At 32.9% G+C, this 27064-nt stretch overlaps 2 protein-coding genes across 6 annotated transcripts in view; both read right to left on the reverse strand.

The window, feature by feature from the left end:
- The window catches only part of LOC129003810 (longitudinals lacking protein-like), a 586728-nt gene that overhangs the window by 55892 nt on the left and 503772 nt on the right, over positions 1–27064 (reverse strand). Inside the window, exons 5-8 of one of the 5 annotated variants that reach the window (XM_054432122.1) lie at positions 23266–24109; positions 21812–22042; positions 21110–21205; positions 20751–20883 (exon numbers count right to left, since the gene is read on the reverse strand). The exons of 3 other annotated variants lie outside the window; for them this stretch is intronic. In XM_054432122.1, coding sequence (XP_054288097.1) covers positions 20838–20883; positions 21110–21205; positions 21812–22042; positions 23266–24109 — 1217 coding nt within the window. In that variant the 3' untranslated portion in view covers positions 20751–20837. Of the gene's footprint in view, positions 1–17765; positions 17919–18544; positions 18776–19423; positions 19887–20750; positions 20884–21109; positions 21206–21811; positions 22043–23265; positions 24110–27064 lie in introns of those variants that run through there. One more of the 5 variants, XM_054432123.1, reaches the window with a different exon arrangement.
- Positions 6081–10383, reverse strand: LOC129003815 (uncharacterized). Its single transcript, XM_054432138.1, has 3 exons — positions 9904–10383; positions 6782–7006; positions 6081–6404 (listed from the first exon to the last, which is right to left on the reverse strand). Exons 1-3 carry the CDS (start codon positions 10251–10253, stop codon positions 6257–6259), a joined length of 723 nt encoding a protein of 240 aa, XP_054288113.1. The 5' UTR covers positions 10254–10383; the 3' UTR covers positions 6081–6256.

Raw genomic sequence — 27064 nt, forward strand, 5'->3', positions numbered from 1 at the left:
ATTAGAACTGTGATGAGTGTGTACTAAACTTAGTGTTAACTTAAAAAAAAATTAAGAAAGTAAGGATAAGAAGGGTAGAAAAATACAGTTCTTAGATTTAGATGTTTATTGAATAACAGTAAAAAATATAAAACTACCATTATTTTAACAATGAAAATGTTGATAAGAAAAAAAATTGAAAAAACAATTGCGTATTCTAAGAAAAGGTAAAACTATTTAAAATAATTACTCATTTAGAAAATAGTATAAAAATAAGTCAAATGCTCCTATAAGGAACTACAGAGTATATAACAGCCTTTTATATTAAATATTAAACTATATCAACAACTATATTAACATGGGTAATTACGGGCCGAATTTTTAAAGGTATTTTGTACATTCACGAACAGAAAAACAAATACAAATTGTATGGTGGATAACATGTTTATTTTAGTGCACTTATAAATCATACATAATCTTTGTAGAATTGTCATTCTTATAGATTGAAATTTTGAAGTACAGTTCTAACCGATTAGTCAGATTAGTTAGTTTGATTAACAATGCAAATTTATTTCTTGTTACTTTACAAAATAAAATAAAATAAAAAATGTCATTCCAAGTTGATCTATTTGTAGCTACAACTTATCTTTTTTTATTATCACCAAAGTAAATTTGTACACAATATGGGAATCAATGACCAGAATTCACACTAAATAAATGAAAAATATATAAACAACCTTTATTCTTAGGCCTACTGGACATTGTAATGCTCCAGCTTTTATAACTGGTTGGGAAATGTACTAGTTTACACACAAATCAAAAACACATACTCAATAATTGATTGCAACGGGCTATATTATAATTCTTAAGTGACATAATAGTTTATATCGTACCTAGGGCCAAAAATGAGGTTTTGCTGGCTCAAAATAGTTTTCAACAAAGTCGAGAACTTAAAAACAATCAAGAGCTGCAAAACCATTTCGGTCTGTGGTATGAACGTTATTTTTCACCAGACTACACCCTATTACCCATTTTCACTACAATAATAATGTAAACTAACAGTCAACACAACTACGTGAAGAAATAATTTTAGTAATCAGCAAAAATAATAATAAACAGTTGCATGGCAGCAGTGACATAAAAAGTCTATTGCAAATGCTATGGATACACCTTGTGTATTTAATACATAATTGTTTTAAGTAAATAAGGGAACAGTTCATTTTGCGGCCTTAGGGATGTTAAACCTGTTTGGTCCCCAAAACGACAATGACAGCTGGCATGCACGTTGCACAGCAAAACATCATTTTGTGGTGAAAAAGTTGTTACAATACTAGTTGTCATCTGTTTTCGTTTACAGCTCATATCAGTGAGGTATTCGACCTTTATCTTTAGTCACATGTAAAAACATGTACCAAAGGAATTTATAGAACCCAAATGGTTGGCTCGCTGCACAGAGAAGTAAGGTACAGAGGTAATGCGCTTACGGGACAACAGCTCTATAGTCCTCGCCACCCTAAGTTGAGGGAGCCAAAGGCCGCACGGCGTATATCTAGTGCGGCGTTTGGCTGCCTCAACTTAGGGTGGCGAGGACTATAGTAACTTGTGCCAGAAATATACTTGTGACTAGCAAGGAAGAGCCTGAGCGGCGAGCATTGTGTGCAGATTACTATTGCACAACACAGGGTCCACTGCAAATGTTGTAGTACGCAACGGCAAGGGCCCAGAGTTGGACTTTGCCCTAGACACCAGCGACTAGTGCTGGACACCACATAGTGTGTCATTTAGAATATTACCTCAGTATATTACTTCTCTTTGCTTGCTGCTAAACGGTTGCGATTGTGCCAGCTAAACAGTCTTTATCCGGTAGTATGTTTGATCCACTATGTTTGGCCCAAATGTGTCGCAACAAGTTACACTTTCGGGAACTTTTTTTTGGACAGTGCGGACAAGGGAACTTTGGTTCTTGTCCACATTCGTACTTCAAATGTCTTGATAGTCCTCCTTTCTGAGAATAGTGTTTGTTGCAGTTGATACATTTAAAACTGGACTGGTTCGAATGAGATATGTGATGAGATTGTGATAAGTGATCCATCTTCCAACCTGCATTCCAACCTGGAAGAAAAAATATTTTACAATATGGAATTTTAGATGACTGAAACTTGTAGAAAAAAAAACAAGAGGAATTGAATAGTCCTGTATTATGACAACATTAATGTGCGTTTCTGTCAACAGGTACATTTATTTTACAGTGCAAAAAGTGTTATGTCTTTTCAAATAATATTTAGTATTCTTTTCATAATAATAATGAGTATTCTTTCATTTTTACTGAATAACAAGTACAAGAATGTTCTACATGTAAAAACTTCAAAGATTTAATTTTTAACCTGGCTCAAACTTTTGATTCAAGCAATGTTTAAATGGCAAGAAGTTTTCCTGTTTTATACACAGATTATTAATTTACAGATAATAAATTTCAATAAAGAAACATTACTAGTTTACTTTAAGGGTCAGTAAATGCACAATAAATTTTAGAGAAATGTACCTACTTCTTATAAAATTGTAATTTTGTGTATTTAAAATAATCAAATATGAAAATCGTTTTAAGTTAACTTCTATTTTCGCTAAGATCTCAAAACTTGCTAGCTCAAAATACTACAGAACAGCTCTACTCTACAGAAATTGTCTACTTAAAGCTCTTTCTTGAGCACTTTTTATACAGTAGTATAAAATGTTCAAGCCCCAAAACTTTGGGTAGTAACCCAAAGTGAACAAGAGACATCTGCCTGGACTTTTCTATGGGGAAATTTGCTTGACAGGTCAAATAACAGGAAGGTTTCCATTTTGACATATTCAATGTGAGTTTCATTTACAATGTGACAACTATATCTTGGTAAGAAGTATACAGAAATATTTATCTTTCTAATTCCCTAATAAAAACGCAAAAAAAGCCAGTTAAATCTAATACATTGCATTAAAAAAAGGTTGACGGATAAATCACACACTCAAGTTTATAAATTCTTAAAAATATAATTGGACAAAAAATCAACATTGTAACATTGTGCATTGTAGCATTGCGTAATGGTCAGACCATAATCTCATTTAAACATTCTGAAGGAAATTCCTTAACCAAAACTTAATTTCCTCCACCTAATTTGACACAAACTTTCAGAAATGTGTAGTATCGCAAGATATTAATTAGATTTATTATTGGGGGACCGATAAGCTCAGGGAACTAAAAAGGGATAACTGACATTTGAAAGGAAGTTTGACAACAACATTAAACTAAAAATCAAAACAACTTAAGTATTTTATTTAAATTACACAAATATACATTATTTTACATATCACATTAAAGAGTTTTCAAACACACTGGTCCTCAAAACATATATCTTATTAAATCAAACACCTCCTTCAAAATGAAATACTTGTCTATATATTAAAGTATTGGTTTTGATTTTAAACAAAAGTGCAACAACAAAAATTAAAAATATTACTACTTTGGCACAAGAAACTAGGATAAGGTTTGAAATATCAAATCTGCAAACCATTTAATAACTATTTTTACAGTATATATATTTTAATAGGTAACTATATAGAACTTTACACATAATACAATGTTTTCATTTCAATCTCAACAAGAAATTATATCTTTAATCCATTAATTATTATTTAGTTATGTGTAGTTTGGTAAGAGCTCCTATTTATGTATAAAACCTTCAAAGTTGTAGTCTAATTTGGTCGCGGAAAAATGTTTCTACAAATATCTTAAAAGACTATGCACTTTTATCCCTATATAGAAAAATACATAAAAAACTTTATTTTCTTATATCCAACTATATTTAACAGGGAAACTTGGAACTAAATATACAAATATATTTTAAAAACAATTACTTAATTTAGATTCTGTTCCAAAAAAGAAAAGAACAAGTTCGTTATAGTAAATTGGAAAATTTGGAAAGCCAGTTTTAAGGCAAAAACTGCAAATACAATATAAATAATATGAAAAATATTATTTATAAGGTGCCAATACAACTCAAACTTAATTTGTCATTTGAAAATGTAACAGAAAATATGAAGGTAATAAGAAAATAAAAAAGAAAGTTTATGCTTGTTTGGAAAAATTTGTTTGAAAAAAAAAACAATTCTGTTTACACTTTCCCAAATTGATTTAGTTTACAACTGGACTAGACACATCCTAACAGTTATCCTTTAAGCCCATAAGCAGCCTATAAATAAGTACTCAACATAACACAAAACATAAAAAACACAACAACATCAATAACAAAAAAAAAAACAATAAACATACAGTCAACAGTAAAAACAAGCAAATGTTCATGGGTCAATGAATCTTTGACATTAAATCATTTGAGCTAGGTACCGGTACTAAATTGGTATCAAAAGGCTTTTTTTCACTAAAAATTACATAAAGGTGTATCTCCAATAAATGAACAGTAGAGTGTTTGTATGGGATTGTTACATGGAGAACTCTTTTTGCCAAAAAGAGTGATGGTCGATAAGATAATCTTTTCATAATCACTCATTGTGCAGACATATAAGATTTGCCTGCCTATAGATCCATGCTTGCAATTACTCAAGGATGTTCTTTTGTAGGCTCTGATTGGTTGATTGTAGTTGGACACCTTATCACAAGGTCATCCGAGAATGTTTCCCTCCAAAATGTACGTAGGTGATATGGTCGCCAAGATGACCTTTTCGGAAAAACTTCTTGTTGCAGTAGTTACATTGGAATTGCCGTTCCTTATTGCATTCATACCTGCGATGTCTCAAAAGGGTTCCTCTGTTGGAATACTTTCGTCCACACTCGCACAAAAACATTGGTGAAAGCGGTTTAACGCTAGTTTCCGGATTAAAAGAGTTCTTGAACACTCTTTGAATGTATTCATAGTCAAATCCTTGATTGCATTTAGAGTTTGTGGCTTCAAACATTTTCTCCACAGGACGGATAGAAATTCCAGTTCCTCTGTAGTCATCGACTTCAAAGCCATCTTTAAAGAGGTCCAATATTAGTCGGTCTGAAACATGTATAGACATTATTTGTGCAATGAAAAGTTAAGAAAAGTATATAAAAATACCCTTTTATAAATACTGTATTCTATAAGCAAATTGAGGCCAGTGAGTTTCAATAGTTTAAATTTTGGAAATCAAACATTAATTTTCAGTAGTATACAATGAACTACAGTAATAATGTATTCCGTAAATAAAATTGATGGCTATAAGTATTGTGGCTCAGTTACAGTTTACACTCTTTGATTTTTTCCACAGCAGATTTTGTCCCAGCCAGGAAAGCAATGCATGAAAGGTAGAATGAATTATAAACAAATTTAAAAAATGTTTAATTTATATATTCAAAGATTGAAACAGAATTTGACCACCTTTTCTTGAGTAATAATACAAAAAGGCTAAACCTGAAGTACTTTGCAAGACATTGTCTGATGCCTCTGAAGGATATACTTTTGTTTAAACTTATATCCACATCCAATACACTGAAACTTTGGTTCAACTTTGCACTCATAGTAAAGGTGACGCATTAGATGAAATTTATGCAGATATATTTTTTTTTTTTGCAAGAAGACAACAATATTTTATGCTTAAGGAAGATGAAACATCAAACATAGGCCTGATCTGGGTAAGGAAGTTTTCATACAAGACATTTGCTGCAACTTATTAAACAGTTGGTTATTTAACTGCAATTTTTAACAATCGAAGAGAAATCCTAAATTAAGTAAATTCCCAGTTTATGGCTTTCATATTTCAAAAAAGCGTAAAATCAAAGATTATTGAAGCTATTAACCAAATATTGGCTGAATAAGTGGGTTTTCACCATAAATAAATACAGGAATTAATATTTTGGTGACAAATTTCAACCATGAAATAAACCAATTTTACCAAATGTGTATGTTTAGTTTATATTAATTGCATTACAGCTTTGATTTCAAAACAAAATTTCACCGTATCCATTATTACGTTAAAGGTTTTAATTACCAATTTATGTAGTCCTCATTAGGTTTTTGCCAATGTCAGTGTTAAATTTCTTTTAAAATCAATATAATACAAAATTATAGTTAAAAAATGTTACACAAAAAATGTGACATGATTTTCAATTTTATGGTGTGTTTATTTGAGTATGGATGTAAAATACACATGACAAGCAAGGAAACACATTTATTTGATTCAGTATATTTGCTTATTAAAGTTATAAAATTGAAAGTTTTTTAATACAAAATAGTATTATTAGTGCAAGTATAAAAATCCAAATTCATCCAAAGTAAACAAGTTCTTCATCTGGTGTATCTTGCTCTTTAAGCCGTCTCTGCTCTTCTTGGCGTGTCACCTTTAATTTTTCTCTCTTTAATGTCCTCCTTAGGTTCTCGGTCTCCCTCGGGTCGGTAAGAATCTTCTGTATACTGTAACAAAAATCAGCAAACTTTTAATAAACAGTTAATAAAACAAGCGTTATTAGTTAACATTTGAGGCTAAAACATTTATGGGAAAAGCAGACATAAATGGCTGGAAATGAATCGTACATGACACAATTGAATTCCATAGAAATTTGACTAAATTGTTTGATTTCATCAAACCAAATTCTGTCTACCATTAAGGTTTTGCAAGCGATCTGCTGTGATAGAGCGCGGGACTGCGGTGCCCGATGTCCTGGGTTCAAATCCCACCAATCATCAATGCATTTTATCCATGTGATAATGCCACAACCCACTAGGATTACCCTGAAGTAATGTGTAAAAGGTTTTAGACATAGAACGTTAGTCAAAATAAAAACACTCACTTAACATTTGTTGATTCCTCCTCCAATATCTCATTTATGGATTTGTCAGGCTCCATTCTGATTCGCTGTTTCAAGTTGTGTATAGCTAGCCTCTGTTCTTTAAAATTGAGGTCAGGAGGATGATTGTGAAGTCCCGTTGCATAAATAGGAGAGCCCTCTTCATTCCGCATAGTAGCTCTGGCTCTACATTTAGGCTTCTTACAAATCCTGACACATTTGAGGAGTCTGGAATAACAAATAAAAATAGCTAAGTTTCAGAGACAAAGAAAGGTATTACATTATTAATATTTGTTAATACAGGGTAATATAAAATAAGTTCCATCCCACATAAAATATTTGATGGGCAATATTAGGCGACCTTAAAATCATCAAGGATTAAAAAAAAAATCCCTTGTCACTAATGTCACAATATTAAAAGTAAAAGTGCAAGTATAATCCCCGTGCGGTACCGGGTTAGAATAGGACCGCATCCTTCTCAGGCTTGTCGTAAGAGGCGACTAAGAGGGTGACCGACAAACTCACTGGGAGTGCCCCTGTTGGGTTGCAGGGGTTGATGTGTGCTCTGCACTGCCGATGGGTATTCTCAGTGGGTCGTGAGAAACCAGCCACTCCGGTCCTTGGTCAGGGAGTGCATGGATGTAGAGGTTGGACTCTGCATTGTGACGGGCGACCCCTGGCACGTCAGGTTTCCGGTGCTGGGCAAACGGCTCAAATGAGCAAGTAAATACGTTTAAAGTAGAGCAGAACCCTTTTGCCCGAAGCTCCAAGCTTAAGAGGTCGCCACCACCGAAAAAAACGTGAGGACATCTCTGCCACCTGCACCTTTCAAGTGCTCTACATTCCCCCCTTTAGGGTCTCCATCGGCAAGTGGAGCTGGGAATGGTTTAGAAAATAATGGCGATGTAGACGCCGAACAGGCATTGCCGGGAACTCTGCTGCCGATCAGTTCCGCTGTAGGGATGCCGAAGGAAAACTTCACGGCGACGTCACAGTCAGGAGTTTCTGAGATGGTGATTCTGCGTCAAGATATTTTTGACGCAGATGATAGTAACATCAGATAGTAAAATTGAAACCCGGCTCCGTGATATGGAGGAGACCATCAGGGCTATGCTGGACACCTTCCGGACCCAGAAACCCGTAAATCAAGTGGCCAAAAATAAAATGGCCAAATTAGAGGATGACCTTGGCTTCGTCTTTGCCTGGCCATGAAAAAGATTGCCTAAAAGGTGGTGTCCCTGCCCGATGAAAGAGCCCTGCCCGATGCTCATACCTGTGTGTGTAAAAGCATTTTCCCTCCTCTCCCTTAATAAAATAAAAATAGACTAAACAACACAAGCAACACGAGTAGACTACTTATCATATTGTACATTTTGAAGCTCGTTTTTCATGTCTAGTTAATGTTCGGTGACACTGATTGCTAAGTGTCGATAAAATTTTGTTTTTATTATTTTAGGGTTCATTTTATGATTAGTGCTTTACTGTTTGGTTATGTAGCTAAGGGACAAGTTATTGTTTACGATTAGATCATTTTACAGTAGACCCCCTCTTAACCGACCTCGTATTAACCGATAATCGGATTATCCGCCTTCGATCGTAAAATAATACAGTTTGTTTTAACCGACCTTGCTTTGAAAGCAGCTCGGTTTAACCGCCGCTTTCTAGGAATCTCGGCATTTCCGCTCCCACGCTGGGCGATGAGAACTGAACCATACGCTTATCTCCGCAGGATATGACTAAGAATAAGTTATTTTGTGTTGATCACAAAAAATATAGCATAGCTGCATTGTCAGTTTGTCATCATCGTTTGTAGCTCGAGCTCATCTGATCTGTTTGTTATCTGTGCGGCAAATTTATAACATCATAAAGTGTGTTACGATTTTGAGAACTGATTATCTTATAGCTGGAGTAAACAAACAACGCAACTTGTAGGGAGGGCTGGGAAAGGGGGTTAACAACTCTAAGGTCAAGATAGTTTTTGTGCCTCGGCCTCCAGTGAGAGGCTATAAACAAACGTCATGTCTTGTAACAAAATTGTTGATTGTATTTTTAATGTCGACAAAAGGTTCTGTACTGTATTACGATGGATTTGGAAAGCATCAATCAATAAATTACAGCACTAAAGTTATTAAAATAGGAATTTTATTGACTCTTGCCTAGTATTATAATATTTTCCACTGAAAGTAGGCCTATTTGACTTAACCGTGTTTAGTGTTTATTTGTGACTTTTCTATCAATACGAAAAAGGAGATAAGAGTAGTTTATTTTATAAATAATGCAAGTATGATTTCAAAATAATGATCATATAATTCCAAATGAATAGCACTTCATTATGTTATGATTTTAGGGATTGTCCGTTTCATCCGACCTTTTGAATTATCCGACCTAGGTCCGGTCCCATTTGGGTCGGTTAAGAGGGGGTCTACTGTATTTGGCTAAACGAGTTTAAAATAACTGAAATAACAAGAAACAAATTGGAAACAAAACACAACCACTACACAGTGCACTGGACAGAACTAACAACAATATTAGCTTTAGCTATTCCATAAGGATGAGAAATTTACCAAGAGAGTATGTTTTATCTATAGTACTACTCTTTCCCCAACTTGCAATTATAAGGCCTGTTTATAATGCTTACTATTTGGCGTTTTATGTTTAAAATTAAATACTATAGCGTTGCAATGTGAAAGAGTACAGTAGACTCTCTCTTATCCGGATACCTTTTAACCGGACATCGGATTAACCGGACTAAACTCAGCGGAAATGACATCTGTTTAACCGGACAATTTTTATCAGCACATTGGTTTAACCGGACTAGATCGGCAGGAAGTGGGCAGTACTGAAACGACTGTTCTCGTGGGAAAGATTTGAGACCAGTGATCACATGTCTAAATACAATGCTCTCCTAAATTTAAATCGAATATCACAGTAAACAGTCCGTTTTAATGAGTTTTTGGGGACGTCGGTTTAACCGGAAAACCCGTTATCCGTTATCGGGCCTCGGTCCCGAGGAGTCCGGATAGGAGGAAGTCTACTGTACATCAATCAGTGATTTTTGTGTTATAATCACTTAGGAAATATCTGCAAAATTAATTCTAAGAGTGATAATAAAAAAACAAGTTTACCTTCTGGTCCCACAAATTTTATCTTTATCATAATAATACCCTCTGCCGTCATGGTAAAAGGAAGTCCCCTCTCTTATCCCTGGTAGGGTTTCTGAAGGCGGATCAGGTATTCCTTCATTAGAAAAGGCAGGTATTCCTTCATTAGAAAAGGAATTGTCCACTATAAGTAAAAATGTGTTCGCAATTGCATTATTCGTGTTAATATTTTCAGAGCTATTGGCTTCTGGTACTTTACTGTTAAACTCCTCTAACTCGTCATGAGGATTTTCTTCAGTTGAAATATCTAAATCAGAATCTTGGTAATCCATTTCAATACTTTCTTTAAGTTTTGCAAGGTCTTGGCTTTTCATTTCAAGATTTTCTTCTTTTGGATGATCATAGTCTTTGTTTGAGAACTCTCTCTTTATGCCATCTAGAAGAGATAGTTTTCATTAGGATCAACAAAAGAGCGGCTATTAATAAAAAGTTAGTGCAATTATGTAAAAAGAAGGCAAAACTACATACTATTCCTGCTATAATTGTAAGATACCACAGTTAACTAACTATTACTAATAATGGTTATTTTATATCCAACATGCATTGTACTAAATAGTAAACAAAGAAAAACTTAAAATATAATTAAAATCATGTTTATGTGAAAATTGACTATGTTCTAATGGTAATTTTATTTTTACATTAATTTATTATTATAAATATTAGAAAATATAATTATTTAAGTCAGAAATTGTATTTATCTACACTAGAGATAAGAATAATACTTCAATTCAGTTCCATAAATTAAGTAAAACATTGAAAAACAACAAAGTTTTCTACCAAAACTAATACTTTGTTTTTAATAATCATTTGAAAACACTGTACAAAGAGTTTGGAAAATTAATTGGCTGATATTTTTGTATAAGCTATAACTTTAATTGTTAAGTACTTAAAATTTTTTTCAAATATAGTTAAAAAGACATTAAAGATAGTTTTTGTCATTCTCAGGCCCACTTTTATAAACGGGCAGACTGGGCATATGCCCAGGGGCGCTGGTGGTTTGGGGGCGCCCACTGGGAGCCCCCAAACCACCACCTGCCAGCACTAGGAAAAAAGGGGGGGCTGCTCTTGGGTTTGCCCAGGGCACCACTGACCCTTAACGCAGCCCTGGTCATTCTGCAGCAAAAACAGGTCTAAAGTACCTAACTTTTTTACTCCTTAGGGAGTAAACAGCATTTTTGGTCCATAAAGAGTAAAAGTCAGGATTGTTTCAAATATCATGTATTGAAAATGTGTATCGCTTGTTTTAATCCGTTGCTGCTTATTGTTGCATTCTTGTTTACAGTTAGTCATGACGATGGTATACTTACACAATCGTAATAGTCAAAATGATTAAACCATATTCTAATCAGCTGCTTGTTTACAACAGCTAAATTAAAAACAAGTAAGTTTGGCAGGTTATCTTTACATGAAAGGTTTTTTTTTTACTTTGTTTGTTTAAATAATGGTGCAAAATTACAAAAAATATAGTTTATCCCATAGCCAAAAAGTGTCTTTTCAACCCTCGCTTGTGTCATGAAACTTGAGCTTGGGTGGAAATAAATCACTTTACACCCTAGTGATGAAATATACTATTATAGGTAAGATTACAAATACTTTGCTAAGCAATAAAAATGAGTTTCATTTTCAAGTTTAAAATTCATATATAAAGGGTAAATCATTAATTTCAGACATACTCCAAGAAATTACATTAAATTAATTTAAATGTTTTTTTTATACATTAATGATCCAAAAACTGAGATTTACTTGTCCAAATCTCACAATTTTCAAATACAAACATATGTCATCATATAAAAAAAAAACTTATGACAGCTAGCTTGGCCATACTAACGGACCGAATTACACGCGGGTTGTACCAAAAGAAAGGTTATCGGTCCTATATGTGCAGGTTTTGTTTGAATTTTGAGAATATTTATGTTAATTGGGTCAAAAATGGAAATTAAACTATTCTTACGGAGATTTTTAACACGGGGTCAAGTTTTTAAGCTTACGACAGTTACCCTGACCATTTTGCACTTTTTTTAGGAAGAAGATAGATTTTTAGGAGGAATAGATTCATGACTAATAACCTCAAAGATATGAAAAGAGTGAGGAAAAAACTAAATAACTAATCTTTATAAAAAGTTCAAACAATTTTGGTTTCCTATCTGCCACTCTACCACTTCCTCCCCGTATGGTGTCCTGGTTTGGGATAGAACTGATGTCTTCACCAGGTTTATGTAAGAGGCTACTAACAGGGGTTAGGAGATCCTTCTCTCCATGCATACAACTTTCTACAAGGCCAAGATGTCTTCTTATCTTTTTGCTTGGCCCTCCTTTTGTCTCTCCTTTCATTTTTCTCCCTTCAACAACGTTAAGGGAGTTTTTTCTTTTTTTTGTCCGACCCACTTGAGTGAGCCCTCAAAGTGACCCTCCTGTGCAGATGGGCCGATGTGCCTTGCCCTGCCAATAGGACTCTTTGATGCATCACAATCTTGGTTATTCACAAGGAGGAGCTCATTCACCAAAGTCTTGGGTGAACTGGAATGTTGAAATAGTCAGCTGTGGAAGGTCAGAGCATTGTCCATGCTCTTGAACTTCAACTGACGTCTTTGGTTCGTGATATTTATTTGTGTGGACGTAGGGTGACATCATTGATGTCCTGAAAGCTCACTGCAAGCTTGCAGGACAAACAGCTGTTCAAGGGAGGAGGCTCACAAAACCAAATAGGAGTCAGAAGCGGACAACGGTCACATTTTTTTTTTTTGTACAGAAAAGAAATTACAAATTTGTAAAACTATTTTTGCGAAATCTTATTTTGATTTTATTTTAATTTCAGTCTAATCTACTAGGTAAAGGCAAAGCAGAACATGAGTCGACATAAAAACACTCACCTATCCTTTTTGGATTCCTCCTCCAATATCTTATCGACAGATTTTCCAGGCTCCAATCTGACTCGTTGTTTCAAAGAGTACATTGCTAGTTTATAGTCTCTCAGCTCAAAGTCTGGAGGATGATTGTGAGGAAACTTTTTTACTGAGTAAATAGGAGAGCCTTCTTCAATCAGCATGGTGGCTCTGGCTCTGCATGATGCATCCTTTTTATACTTATTATTTTCAATACATTTCAGCATTCTGGCATAACATGTGAAAAGAATGTATTATTAATGGCAGAACAAAGTGTTACATAACGAATAGCTTTAAACAGAACAGTATACTGGTGACTGATAAAAAAAGTTCTACCTGGCATAAAATATACAATAGGAAATGGTAAATGACCTGACAAATTTATTAACAATGGCAAAATAATCATTGATCACTAATACCACAATTGTTCCTAGAATTGCTTGGTTATTTTTTTTTTGTATTAAAATTGTATAGCTTGGCTCAAACCTTTCAAAAGTTTGAATTGTCAATTACTATCAAGCCCACATGATTACCAATTAAAATATTTATTCCATTTATAAATACCATTTTAATTAAATCTATATTAGTTTCTGTTAGTTAGGGACCATTAGAAACAACAACTTTTACCTAACCCGCCATGTTAAACTTCCCTATCCCAAGCGTGATGTATATAAATTTGTTACTTCTCGAGTGATGTAAAGTTGAAAAAAACTCACTCGGTGATGTAATGAAACCCATTTAAATAACATTGAGTGCTTAAAAATATACCTCTATGGAGCCAACGACGTTCAACGCTAGAAATCAGCTGTGCGCTTGAATTTTATTGTTATGTTTTGAAGAATTTTCCTAACCTAGCTTTTGTTTGTAAATGAACGTTACTGTTAGAAGATGAGTGAAATGGATAATGAAAAATATTGTTCGTAACCTCCTGTATATTGTCGGGTCAGGTAAAATCTTGTACATTACACGTTACGCAAGAGCGTGTTTACATCACTTCGGTAAATTATGCAACTCGCTTCCGCTCGTTGCACAACATTCACCTGCGTGATGTAAAAACGCTCTTACTACACTTGTAAGGTAAATAGCTATTAACAAGTCTACTCACTTAAACCTTCAACTTTAGGAGAATTTTCATTCACTCAATTTCAATATGTACCACTTGTTTGTGTCTTCTATAAGGCTGTTATTGGTGTAACTATACTCCATTCACAAAATGTAGGCGGTTTTAGGGAAGGGATTCTCCCAACCCATTGATCTTGCCTTTAAAGCAATAAGCTAGCTCAACAGCAGCTGCCTAACACCAATCAGCTGCAGCATAGCCTATATATTAAATAAATACCCCCGCCGCAGCAAACCTGCAGGCTAAGCGAATTTCCATTTGCCTGATTTGATTTTTAATTAAATCTATTCAAATAACATTAGGTTTAATGAGTACCTAGGTTTGCTGCCTACAGGGTAATAAAGTGTGTTTTTTAGTAAAATATTGATAGCTTAGTATAAAATAAATAGATTGGCCAAGTTTGATCCAAATATATGTATAAACAAGCAAACTACAACAGTTTGCTTATTCTTCATAAGAATAACATGGGAATTTTTAATTTACAATTTTCTCCGTAACCAATAACCATACAAAAACATTTCAATATAATAAAATATTTGTTTTTTTAAGGTCTTCAAAATGGTCTAGAGAAAGTTTGGGAAATTTTATGTTTTGAGGGTCAAAAATGAGTAAAAACCAATTTTTACCCCATAAATCCCCCTATAAAACCCCGTTCCCATGGCCTGATCTTGCTGGTTTGCGAAATCGTTTGAATAGACGTAGGTTTACACGTTTGTACCAAATTTCATCGATATCGGATCATTTTTGCTCGAGTTATCGTGCTAACGGACACACACACATATATATATATATATATATGAATTTGAACGGATGGTTTTTTTGGCTTCTAGGGACATCAAAATGAAAAAGTAAATCGGTCCCAGGACTAAGTCTTACCATGAGACCTACGGTAATAGCTTATTCCCTATAGGGAAATTCGCTAAAAAAGTTATAGGGAACTTTCCCTCAAGCCAACTAAATTTTGTAAATGGACTATAGTATAGTAGTATTTTGAACATTTTATGAAAATACGCAACAGCTGAATATTTTCTTGAGATTGTATCATGTTGAAACATATTGATAAACATATTAAACATGTGAACTCATATTGACTGGGACGGGTGGCGTCGTCCTGTAATCCAGCTACTAGGAGGTCACGAATTGTGGATATTTGTAGGCATGCACTGTGGATGCGATACTCCCTGGTGTGGATTAACGTCCGCACGAGTGAGTAATACGCAGTACTATCCTGATAATTAGACCAATTCGTATATACCAAGGAAAAAATGTGGTTCGGATTCCATTATAAACTGTAGGTGCCTTAAGTTGCCATTAGCTGTATGGGCTATTAATTAACAGCTGTGTCTAAGGAATGTCGGCCTTAGCAAGAATACAAGATCGCGCCACTCATCCTACATTCATCACCATTTCTCCATTCTTCATACTTGGCTTAAAATACCTACTATTTATGGTCGTCATTTCATTGAACAGTAATAACAGTAACAAATGTTACCTTCTGGTCTTGGTAGTAGCATTACTACAATAATAATATCCTCTTCCGTCATGGTATATGTAATTTCCTTTTTTGCTTGCTGGCAGTGCTTCTGAAGGAGGGTTAGACTTTGACAAATTTGGAATTGAAACATTTTGGCCAACTTTACTACGAGTTTCTGATGGTTTAATGGGCAGAGCTTCGTTAGCAAAGGATCCCTCTACTGTTACTATTTCTAAGTGTGCAATTTCATTTTTTGATTGTGAATTTTCTGAGCTATTTTCTTCCCATAATTTCTTTGAAGAGGATTCGGTCGATGTTTCATCAGGATTGTCTTCATCTGAATTAACCACATCAGAATCTTGGAAATTCCTTTTAAGATTTTCTCCTTCGAGGGGGTCAAAATCAAGTTCTTCAAAATAAGAGCTATTTATTCCGTAGTTTTCTTCCTTGAGAGGATCAACATCAATGTCTGGAGAAGACTCTTGATGTTCACCATCTGGAATAGTGATTTTCATTAGCAATGTCGTAAACTCAAGAAATGAGCTAATATTAATATTTTTTGTGCACTAATAGGAAAAAAATAATGGTGTAAACTTCTTACTTTGTAAATAAATTTAATATAACACATGTAATTTATATACAGGGTGGTAAAAAAGTTCCTGGACAGTTAAATATTTTAAAAACTAATGCAGATAGAGCTACAATACTTGGTACAAAGTTACAAGGCATAAAACTCTATTTTAACATATATTCAGTGATCCAATAACTCTTCAGGGGGACGGCCCACAAGGAGTTGGAAGAAAATCTTAAATGGAAGCATAGGTCAATATGCACATCAAATTAAAGGTCTTTTTTAGTACAATACAATGCCGCAAACCGCACTTCAAAAGGTTGATTCTGCGCAAAATGACAGTTGTTCAAAGATTCATTTAATTTACATTGCTATTTATACGCTTACTCCTCTGGGGGCACAGCCCTAGGAATCGGAAGAAAATTTTTAATGTAAGCATAGGTCGATATGCACATCAAATTAAAGGTCTTCACTAGTAGATTACGATGCCGTAAATTCAAGCTCAAAAGAATGCCTGAGTAAAAAATGGCAGTCGTTCAAAGATTCAAAATGGCGGATTCAAGAAATTTTTGAACATCTGCCATTTTGCGCACGATCAACCTTTTGAAGTGCGGTTTTCTGCATTGTATTCTACTAAAAAAGACCTTTAATTTGATGTGCATATTGACCTATGCTTCCGTTTAAGATTTTCTTCCGACTCCTTGTGGGCCTTCCCCCTGAAGAGTTATTGGATCACTGAATATGTGTTAAAATAGAGTTTTATGCCCTGTAACTTTGTACCAAGTATTGTAGCTCTATCTGCATTATTTTTTAAAATATTTAACTGTCCTGGGACTTTTTTACCACCCTGTATAATACTTAAAATTATTATTCTATAACAAACAATAATTGTACTAATTAGCGTAGCGTAAATAGCGAATCATAAAATATGACCTAAATAGTTCCTATCAAGAAAGTCTTTATTTTAACATAGCCTTAATAACACAAATATAATTTAATTCTAGAATGTTACGTGTTGGTAATCTGTATTGGTGAAAACTGAATCTGTATTTAATGGTAGTCCATTAAATATTTTAAAAACCTACACACAATATTGTAAACAAGCAGTTTGAAAGAAAAGGAAGAATGTCAGATAAAATGGCAATAGAATGAGGTATTCCAGAAAGATAAGTAGGCTACTTGGTCTCCTTCTATTCTTCTTCTATATAAATCATCTGATTTGCCCTCTGCTTTCATGATGAGTAGTCAAAGATACAAATAATTACCCACAGCTACTTGGTTTTAAATAATAATATATTATTCCATCAAGTAATTCATTTTATTTTAAGTTGTCATAGCATAGTTTTACATATTATTAAAAGTTAGCTGATTAAAAAAGATTTATATGAATAAAGAATACATAGCCTACAACAGTGCTCTTGATATGCTAAACTGAAACTTTGTTTGTTTGAGACAGGAAACAGTTTTTTTTAACAGGCAAAGTATTGTTTTCTGTGATTTTTACCATACAAGAATATATTAATTGTTTATGTTTTTCTATCAAACAGTTAAACACAAACAAACATTTTAATTCCTGGATCAAATGAATACTTAATAGTAATAGGTTAGATATTTGTTACCAAGGTTAAAATAACAAGAAGATTGATGATAACAATTATCCTATTTATTCAGTAAAATTTGGAGTATGGAAATAAAATACACATAACTTACATTTATATGTTTATTTATTTGTTAGAACACATTCAAAACTATATGTTTATGACACAAAATAGGATTGTTAGTGCAAGTTAGAAAAATTAAACAATCCATTCAAAGTCAACAAGTTCTTCTTCTGGCGGCCCTTCGTGCTTTCGAAGCATGTTCCTTCTTTCTCTCAACAAGCCCCTCCTTAGGTTTAGCAAATCTCTCGGGTTTTTCACAATTCTCTCTACACTACAATCAGAGCAATATTTTTAAGTTGGCAGCTCATATTAAATATATGTGGTCTTTATGTTGATATGTATTTATAATATTGTTAGTTTTGGGAGAAACAAGCATTGGACTGCCATTGTGGAGGGAGGAAAAAGTTCATAACAAACACGATAAAAAAAACAAAAAAAAACTAGTCTTTATAAACAGTTTCAGTTTGATAACTGCCTCTCAACTTGTTTCCTTATTTTATTATGTGTTACTATATAACCTATGTGATTTTCCCATAAAATAACAAACTAATTTTTGAACAAAAACCTCAACAGATTTTCATTAAAGCTTAGTATTTTATGGTTCTTTTTATCCTAAAAGAAAGGTGCAATCCCCATTGCTGTAAAAACTATGATTCAAGAGCTATTGCAACTTTTGGGATTTATCATACTTTCTCCCACGGTTTGATCATGATTAGGATCGGCACAGCATGCTGATGGGAGAAAGTATGTGTCAGATTGCTGATACCATTTATTTTGATTTAAAATTCATAAGGAAAATCAGACAGAAATTGTTTGAACAATTGTTGACAATATAAATTTGGGAATTTGTTAAGCCTCCAAACATAGAACGTTGGACAAGTTAAGTACCGTACTCACTTATTCTTTTCGGTTTCCTCCTTCAATATTTCATCAATAGATTTGTCAGGCTCTGATCGGACTCGTTGTTTAAACATGTGTATTCCTAGTTTCTGCTCCCTCAACTCCAAATCTGGGGGATGGTTATGAGGAGACCTCTTCAGCGAAAAAATAGGCGAGCCTTCCTTGAGCAACATCGCAGCTCTTGCTTGACATTTTGGCTTCTTACGACGATGGATACATCTGAGCAGTCTAGAATAAAGAGTAAAAATAACTTAGTTTCAATGACGAAGAAAACTTTTACTATTACATGATTGATATTTTTACCTATACAGAATAACCTTATAATTATTAACCTTATAACAGACAAAGGTAGATGACCTAAAAAAGTATCAAGAAATTTTAAAACTTCATTTTAAATAGTATCACAATAATTGTTTCCATTGCACCCGAAAGTATGTGAAAAAAATAGAGATGGAAAATGTAAAGGAATATGAAGTAAAGCTTAATTTACAATGAGAAACAATTAACTGATTAAGAAACACAAATATTGTCTTAAAACATATAATTTTAAATTTTCTAGTAAGTCTTTTTTTTAATAATTATATTGTATTTTTGAAGGGACAGCATAATTTTGCAGCCTACCGTAGTTAAACAGTCAACTACCAGTACACTGTTTAGTACTCAAAATGTACACTTAAACGTCTTCTACAAGTTTTTTAAGTCAGTTTTGCTAACTTGTTTTCAAAAGACCTTGCGTGTCTATTTTTACTATTTTGTGGATTTAAGTTGAAAAGCCTGAGCAAGAAAAATAAAAAAAACAATGTGGAAATGTGAATGAGCGTAAAAATAATAATAAGTGTATAACTCTCTATAAACCCATATTGAAACAAATTTTACCTTCTGGTCTTGGTATTTTTTTCGCCATCATAATAATAGCCTCTTCCGTCATGGTATATGCATGTATTTTCTCGACTTCCTGGGAGTGTTTCAGAAGGGGGAAATTGGTCAGAGATTGACAAATTTCTTATTGAAGCCTGACCATCTACACAATGAATATTTATTGATGGTTTAATGGGTAGGGATTCGTGAGAAAATGACCCCTTCACTGTTATTGCATTTTCGTTTGCAATTTCATCATTCGATTGTGTATTCTCTTCTGATAAATCTTTTGTAGGGATTTCTGTCGATTCTTCATTAGGACTTTTTTCGTATGAATTATCCAAATCAGAATTTAAGTAATCCATTTCAAAATGTTCTTCTTTGAGAGAGTTAAGATCAAGTTCTGCCAGATCTCGGATATGTGTTCCAAGATTTTCTTCTCCGAGAGGATCAATATCTAAGGACTTTTTCTTTGCGTCATCTAAAGGAAAACAAAATTTATTAGTAAGGCTGTAAAAACAAAAAGGAACGATTAATTAACTACTACTTATTTTTTTGTGAAATAACAATGTAAAAAAGGGTAAAACTATTTCTTTAAAAACTGCATTAAATTTAAGATATTATATTTTTTAAGGTATAAATTTAAGGTTAACTAAATACTAATATTTATTATTCCATACTAAATAGTTATTTGGAAACAAGTTAAGTGAGTTTATGAACAAATCAAGAAAAATATAGATTGGAGCATAAAAAAGACAAAAACAATTTTAATTTCAGAGGGTTCTATTTATTTATTTAGAAACATAATGTTTTTTTTTTCATTTTAAAAAGTTTTATGCAATCGATAGAAGATATTGAAAACCTGATGTTTATAAGGCTATTGCCAAACTATCTGAAAAAGTCCCAAATTTGTCACTACCAGTAAGTAACTGACTAAACTAGAAATAAAAATACTTAAAAGAATATACCCTCAACAAATTCTTAAGGAAACATGTAGAAAAATAAAAATGTACCTTCATTACAAACAATTTCATTCTTGCTATCCTGTAAAATATTTTGTTAGACATTTAATAACATTACCTTGTTTTCTTTTATATTTTTGATCCTTTGCTAATTTGATCGCCCTAAATTTTAATACTTCTAGTGTTTATTTCTTTCATGAACTATTCCATTTTAACTTTATTCAGATTTGGACAATTAACAATGTTTGTGAAACTTACTAATGAATCAGTTACTATGTTTTTTTAAAGTTAGGCACAGGCAATACTTCCATTTCATGTATTTACAGTAGATTGCTTTCTTTGGGTATTTGTGATAGGGAGAAAATACAAAAGTGTACACAATCCTTGTAGAACAAATTTATTGACGAAAAGTAGAATTATTACAAATCCTGTTTATATGCTTATCAAAAATAAAATGTCTTTATTGAAAACTATTCTATTGTAATGCTGTCTTCTTCTGCATTTGCTTCTTGAGGTCTGAAAAATGAAGGAAATGTGAGAAATAACATATCACAAATACTATATTTTCTAACTATATTGTTACACTCATAGAAGCAAAATACTTGACTTATCAGACCAAAATAGCTATATTCTCTTTTGCAATAAAACAAGTCGCATTTGTAGTTCAACAAAAAATATATAAATCAAATTTATAATAAATCAAGCAAAATATACTTAATTAAGATTTTTTTTAGTCGCCTACCTTTTTCCATTTTGTTGCAACCTTCGTTGTTCTAGAAATAACATATTTTGCAAGTTTCTAAATTCATTGTCATCATTTTCAATGATTTTTTTCAGACTGAAACAGAATAAATAAAATTATAAAAAACATTTAATAATAGTAATTTAACAAAATAAATGTTTCATAAACATAATAAATGTTTCATAATAAATAACAATTTTGACAAAAACATTAATATCTTTATTTTTTGTAAAATACATTAATAACAAAACGCTTCAATGATTTCAAAATTCAAAATCATTCCCAGAAAATTTCTAATAAGTTATTCATTGTATAGAAAACATTTCCCCTTAATCATTCAATTTATCATCTTCAAATTTGAGATAATATATAGTGGGTAACTTTCAACCCTCAATTGGACAAAAACGCTTACAAATCAGCTCTAATGTACCACAGAAAACATACTACTATAAACCAGAATGCCAACCGCATGGTAAAAAGCGTTAAGTACTTTGAGAGAGCTTTGCCTGTCAATTCGTAGGCAGCGCCACCATCGTTGCTGTACCGAGTGCACAGACGATGGTGGCGCTGCCTACGAATTGTCAGGCAAAGCTCTCTCAAACGCTTTTTACCATGCGGTTGGCATTCTGGGTTATAGTTGTATGCTTTCTGTGATTGTACAAAACTGCTTACTAATCAGCTCTACTGGACAATAATACTTACACATTATTCTTGCGGGCTACTCGTCTTATAAGTCTTGTGACAGACATGTTAGGTTCTGATTTTATTCTTTCTTTCAAAATTTGAGTGACGATATATAAATCCCTTCTGCCAAAGTCTGGAGGATGGTTGTGAGGTTTCTTCAACAATATAGGAGCTCCTTCAAATAGATGCATTACAGCTCTGGCTCTGCATTTTTGATTGCTATTTCCATAACATAGACATTGAAGACTTCTGAAAAGAGATCACTGAATAAGTATTGTTTTAAAATTAAAGAGTAGTATGATTTCATACCTTGAACTCCTTAGATGTTGATTTCATGGCGTTAATTAATATTTCCATGCAATTGTAAAATATCTACTTATTTCATTTTAAAAGTGGAATATAGTGAAACCTATATCCAATAGGCCTAAACAGTAGCATTCTTTTAATTTAACCGACAAACATACTACATTTAGAGCTGATTCAAAAGCAAACATGTGTTCAGATTTAAAAAAGCTACATTGTATATATAATAATATACAGGTTAATATTAGGGTGTAATATTTATTTATCTTTGTGGAGATGTATTCTGGAGAAATATTATTTTTAATAACCATAAAATGATGAATTAGGCTATAAGGGTTTAAGATGTTTTAATTTACATACGGTAACGTACTTCCACAAAACATTCAATTTCTTACAAAACCTTATTGAAAATTTTCTTAGTTCGGGATGAGACATAATTTTTTTATGTAAAAAAGATTCTATGACAAAATAGTTGTATAAATGAAAACTAGATTACCGGTATGTTATAGATTCAAAATTAATTACAGGCTAGGCAGATACAAATATAACAACTGAACAATGTACATATTGTAAATCAGATGTTCAATAAGAATTCCTTTTTGGGCTACATATACAATTTTAGAACTACTAATTTATTATTGACAAGAGATATTTTTTCTATTCTTCGCAACATTTCTGAAATTTTTTAACAATAATATTGTTGCTTTTGAATTGATTTGGGAATATGCAAAATATTTCTTTAATTATTTACTATTATTTCAATCACTATAAGCCTTATTATAAAAATAAACGTATCATAATATGACTGCATGTAGTCTCAAAATTAGTATTTATTTCAAGTAAAAACTTTACCATACATCTGCACTTGGATATTATTTTATCAAGCTACATAATTGACTTAAGATACTCTACCAAGGAGTAGATATTTAATTCCAAGGTGTAAATCGTTTTAGAATAGAAACACAAATTGAGCACCAATAAAGTGTGGTTGTACAAAACCATGAAATACTTTAGTAAAGCCAATGGAGCAATCCAATTGAAAATGGTCTGACACCAGTTGATTCAATATTTTTGTATTTCCACAAAACTAGTCGGTACAAATATGTAGTACAATTACTAGTGGACCATTTTCAATCAGTTTCCTTCAGGCATTACAGTATGACATTTACCTTATGTTAGACTTGTTGACTAATTCAGCTTTGTAATAGTACCCTCTGCCATCATGGTAAACGAGATGGCCTTCTCTCCTCCCAGGCAAGACTTCTGAGGGTGGTGGACCTTCACTGCCCTCAGAGGGCGGTTGACTTTGGCTGGCTTTCAAGGTCAAATCAGAAGGAGGATGTCCTTCATTGGCATTCAAGGTCAATTTAACGGAAGAATGAATTTCACTAGCCTTCATGGTCTTATCATATGGAGACTTGCTTTTTGACTTCAAGTTCAAATCAGAGGGAGACTGGCATTTACTGGCCTTCAAGGTCGTATCAGTGGGAGACCGACTTTCACTGGACTTTAAGGTCAAATCGGAGGAGAGATGACCTTTATTGGCTTTCGAGGTCAATAATTCATAGAGAAGATGTCCTTCCTTGGCTTTCATGGTCATATCAGAGGGAGATTGACTTTCACTGGCCTTCGAGGTCAAATAAGAGGAAAGATGTCCATTACTGGTTTTCAAGTTCGATTTAGAAGAACGACTTTCACTAGCCTTCAAGGTGATATCAGACGGATACTGGCTTTTACTGGCATTCAAGGGAAGATGACCTTTTTTGGCTTTCAAGTTCAACTTAGGAACTAGCTCCAGTATTGGCAATGCTCTTTTCAATGGAATCCCATTACACACCTCCACCGTGGAAATTTCGTCAGACTCATCATCAGACGACTCATTTGAAACGTGCATTTCCAAGGATACAAATGAGTTATCCGTTATCTTTGGATTTGGAATGTTTAAGTCACAACTTTTCATCTTTTGGGGATTCGATTTTGAAGGCAGTTGAGACTCCAAGCACATTGACTGATCTGAAAAATAATACACTATGAAGACAGGTTAATTTAAATTCAAACTGGTACATTGATTTTGATCTAAAATACAAAATATTCTTAAATATTATTAATATCATATGTGTTGGCTATGCCCATAAATATATTGCATTTGATATTGAAATGTTTCTTAAAGTATTCATTTCGTAAATTGGAGTGGGCTCACAAATAAAACAAGATTACAACATTTAAAGTATAGATCATTCAATATATTTAAAAAGAAAATACAAAGCATCACCAGAAAAAACCTGACAGGATAGCTTATAAACTGATGCCTGTGAATAAACGAGAATATGACTAAACAAATTTGAAAATATGAAATCAAATTTGTATCTACTATAAACTAATTTAACACTAAACACAAACATTATGAAGTTCCTTCACACAATTGGATCTTGTTTTGATAAAATAAATAATAAATTGTTAGGTAGAGACTAATAAAAAGGAAGATTGGGGTAGGGAAAGATAGTTTAATCATGGTGCAAAATAATACAAAAGGCTTGTTCAACGTTTAAACTAATATTTTATAATTTCAGACAAGATTACTTCAATAAACGACATGACATCTTCAACATTCGTCCCATGGATCATTGCATGCCGCAGAAACTCTTTTGTCTTCATCGTGCGTTGGCATATGAAGCAACAGACTTGTGTCATTCCATCGCCATCAAAGTTACACAAATACCTAATGGAAATCAGAATAAACTGTATTTTTGTAAACATACAATGGTAGTCTTATGTATTATAGAAAACTAAGATTGACAACTTCCTTGGTATAGTGTATACAGAAAGTTTTAAAATACATGATTTTCCATCCAGAAACTTTATCTTGACATCGAAGATAAAAAAGATTAAAAAAGATTGGTTTTTGTCTTACCTTGAAGACATTTTAATAGTCCTCAAGTGCTCTAAAAAACTAGAATGGCTAATGATCTTCAATAATCTTTAAGGGAAATTGGTTAAACCTACTATACCTAAAAAATTATAGGAAATGTGGTGAGTTTTAAAAAAGCACTACCGTTTAAGTCTAATAAAATGTTCAAAACACGAGAAAGTATTTTATGTTTGGTGAGTTTTGATTGATTTTAGATTTTAAATCCAAATAATTTTATTTAATTAAAATATTTTTATCTATATTTTATTACCATTTAATTTTTAAAATAAATATTTAAAATTTATCGTGTGATAAATTACACCTTTTTCTTACAACACCTAATTAGTGTATTGTTACCTTGTGTGAAACATTGCTAAATTGTAGTTTTCGTAGAAAACGCTCATTCTCGATCTGTCTTTCTTCCTCAATTCTTCACAGCGAATACATTGAAACACATTTCCTGGACCGATTCTAGTAAGCCCAAGTTCTTCCAAGGTTTTTTTACAAAAATACTTTGTGTGCATTAACTCAAATTTAGGGTGATATTTGTCAATACAGTTTTTACATTTGACCCTTTTTTCCCACTGGTTCCTTGCATTTGCCACTAAGGAAACCACAGATTCATCATTTGTAAAAATATTCCTCACAATTTCATTTAGCTTCAATACAATGTTCAGCTCCTTTTCATTTGGATCTGCATCTGAAAATAAAAAATAAAAAATACAACACACAATCATAAATAAAAATGTCTAAGAGATCACATAGATTAGGTAAGTGCTTAGGTATTTATCTTTTTGGAAGTGTCATCTTTGAATGAATTGCCTTGAAAAACTTGCTTTTCTTCTGAGTCGATAACCATAAAGTTGAAAAAGTAAAAAATATTGTAAGTTACGGACACATTGTAAAAAAAATATCTTTATAATCATTTATACGTTTTAAATTCTTATTGACACGAATAGTATTAAAACATTCTTTATCCTTCTTGGTACACAAAATAGAAAGTTAATTGTATACACAAGAAAAAATATATCACTAATTACGTAAAGTGATCGTAACGATCAATGATTTGATTGAAATCAAGAGTGTGGGAAATTAAAAAGAGCAGAAAGTAAAAATGAATGGGGGAAAGTAAAATAGTGCAGGAATAAGCTATTTTGCAATTTATTATCAGTAATTTATTGGAATGTCAATGCTGAGGAGTTACCTGTGTTGGTGGCCGATGGATTTGAATCATTTGTAAGGCTACAAATGTTTGTGACCTTCAAATTGTCCACGAATGATTCATCACTCTCCATTTTTACATTCACAAATGCAATATCATGTTCTTCTTCTTTGATACAAATCTCTGAAAAAATACAAACATAATTAGATAAATTATTAAAAGTTTTTCTTTTTCATTTAAATTTCAGATGTTTAAGAAAATAGTTATTTGTGTAACTAGTGAGCAAAGTGAGCAATTGACTCACTCGAGAGAAATACTTACTCACGAGCCGTAGGCGAGTGAGGAATGGTTTCTCGAGTGAGGCAATTGTACTTTGCACTCGAGTTGCACATTATATTTTTCCTACAGTTACCATAAATAAATAAATTGGTGAAGAAACGTAACATATTTTTACACAGAAGTGACTTTTAATATAATATTTAATGTGAAGTGACAAATACAACAATACATCAGCTGACCAGCTGATTTACAGCCAGTGCTGCCAACGTATTTCACGCGCCTACAACCTCGTCTGCATGTTACGCGCTTACTATTTCGTGCATTCACGTTGCAAATCTGGAGTGAGACAAAGTAATTAGAGTGAGACAATGTTAACATTGTCTCACTGATGAGCGAATTGGCCACTTTGCTTTCTCAAATCAGTGAGAGAACATGTACATTGTTAGGTAACTGTAGGAAAAGAATATTTAATATCTCCTTTATCTCATCTTTCTCTTGGAACACATATCTTTTTATCATATGTGTTGTGCATATGAATAAATGATCAGTTTACTGTAGCTAAAATAACATTCACAAAAACATTTAAAAAAATTACATCCATATAAAAAAATTTGGTTTT

This window comes from Macrosteles quadrilineatus, unplaced genomic scaffold (assembly GCF_028750875.1).
Source record: "Macrosteles quadrilineatus isolate MER2022 unplaced genomic scaffold, UCM_ALF_1.0 Scaffold_9__3_contigs__length_116548681, whole genome shotgun sequence".
NCBI classification, from domain to species: Eukaryota; Metazoa; Arthropoda; class Insecta; order Hemiptera; family Cicadellidae; genus Macrosteles; species Macrosteles quadrilineatus.

Excerpts from the sequence above, each read along its gene's own strand:
- LOC129003815 (XM_054432138.1), bottom strand. The coding sequence starts at position 10,253 with ATGAAAAGCCAAGACCTTGCAAAACTTAAAGAAAGTATTGAAATGGAT. Across the intron at positions 7,007-9,903 it reads AAAATTTGTGGGACCAGAAG|ACTCCTCAAATGTGTCAGGA; the intron begins GTAAACTTGTTT and ends TTGTTATTCCAG. Across the intron at positions 6,405-6,781 it reads GAGGAATCAACAAATGTTAA|TATACAGAAGATTCTTACCG; the intron begins GTGAGTGTTTTT and ends TTTTTGTTACAG.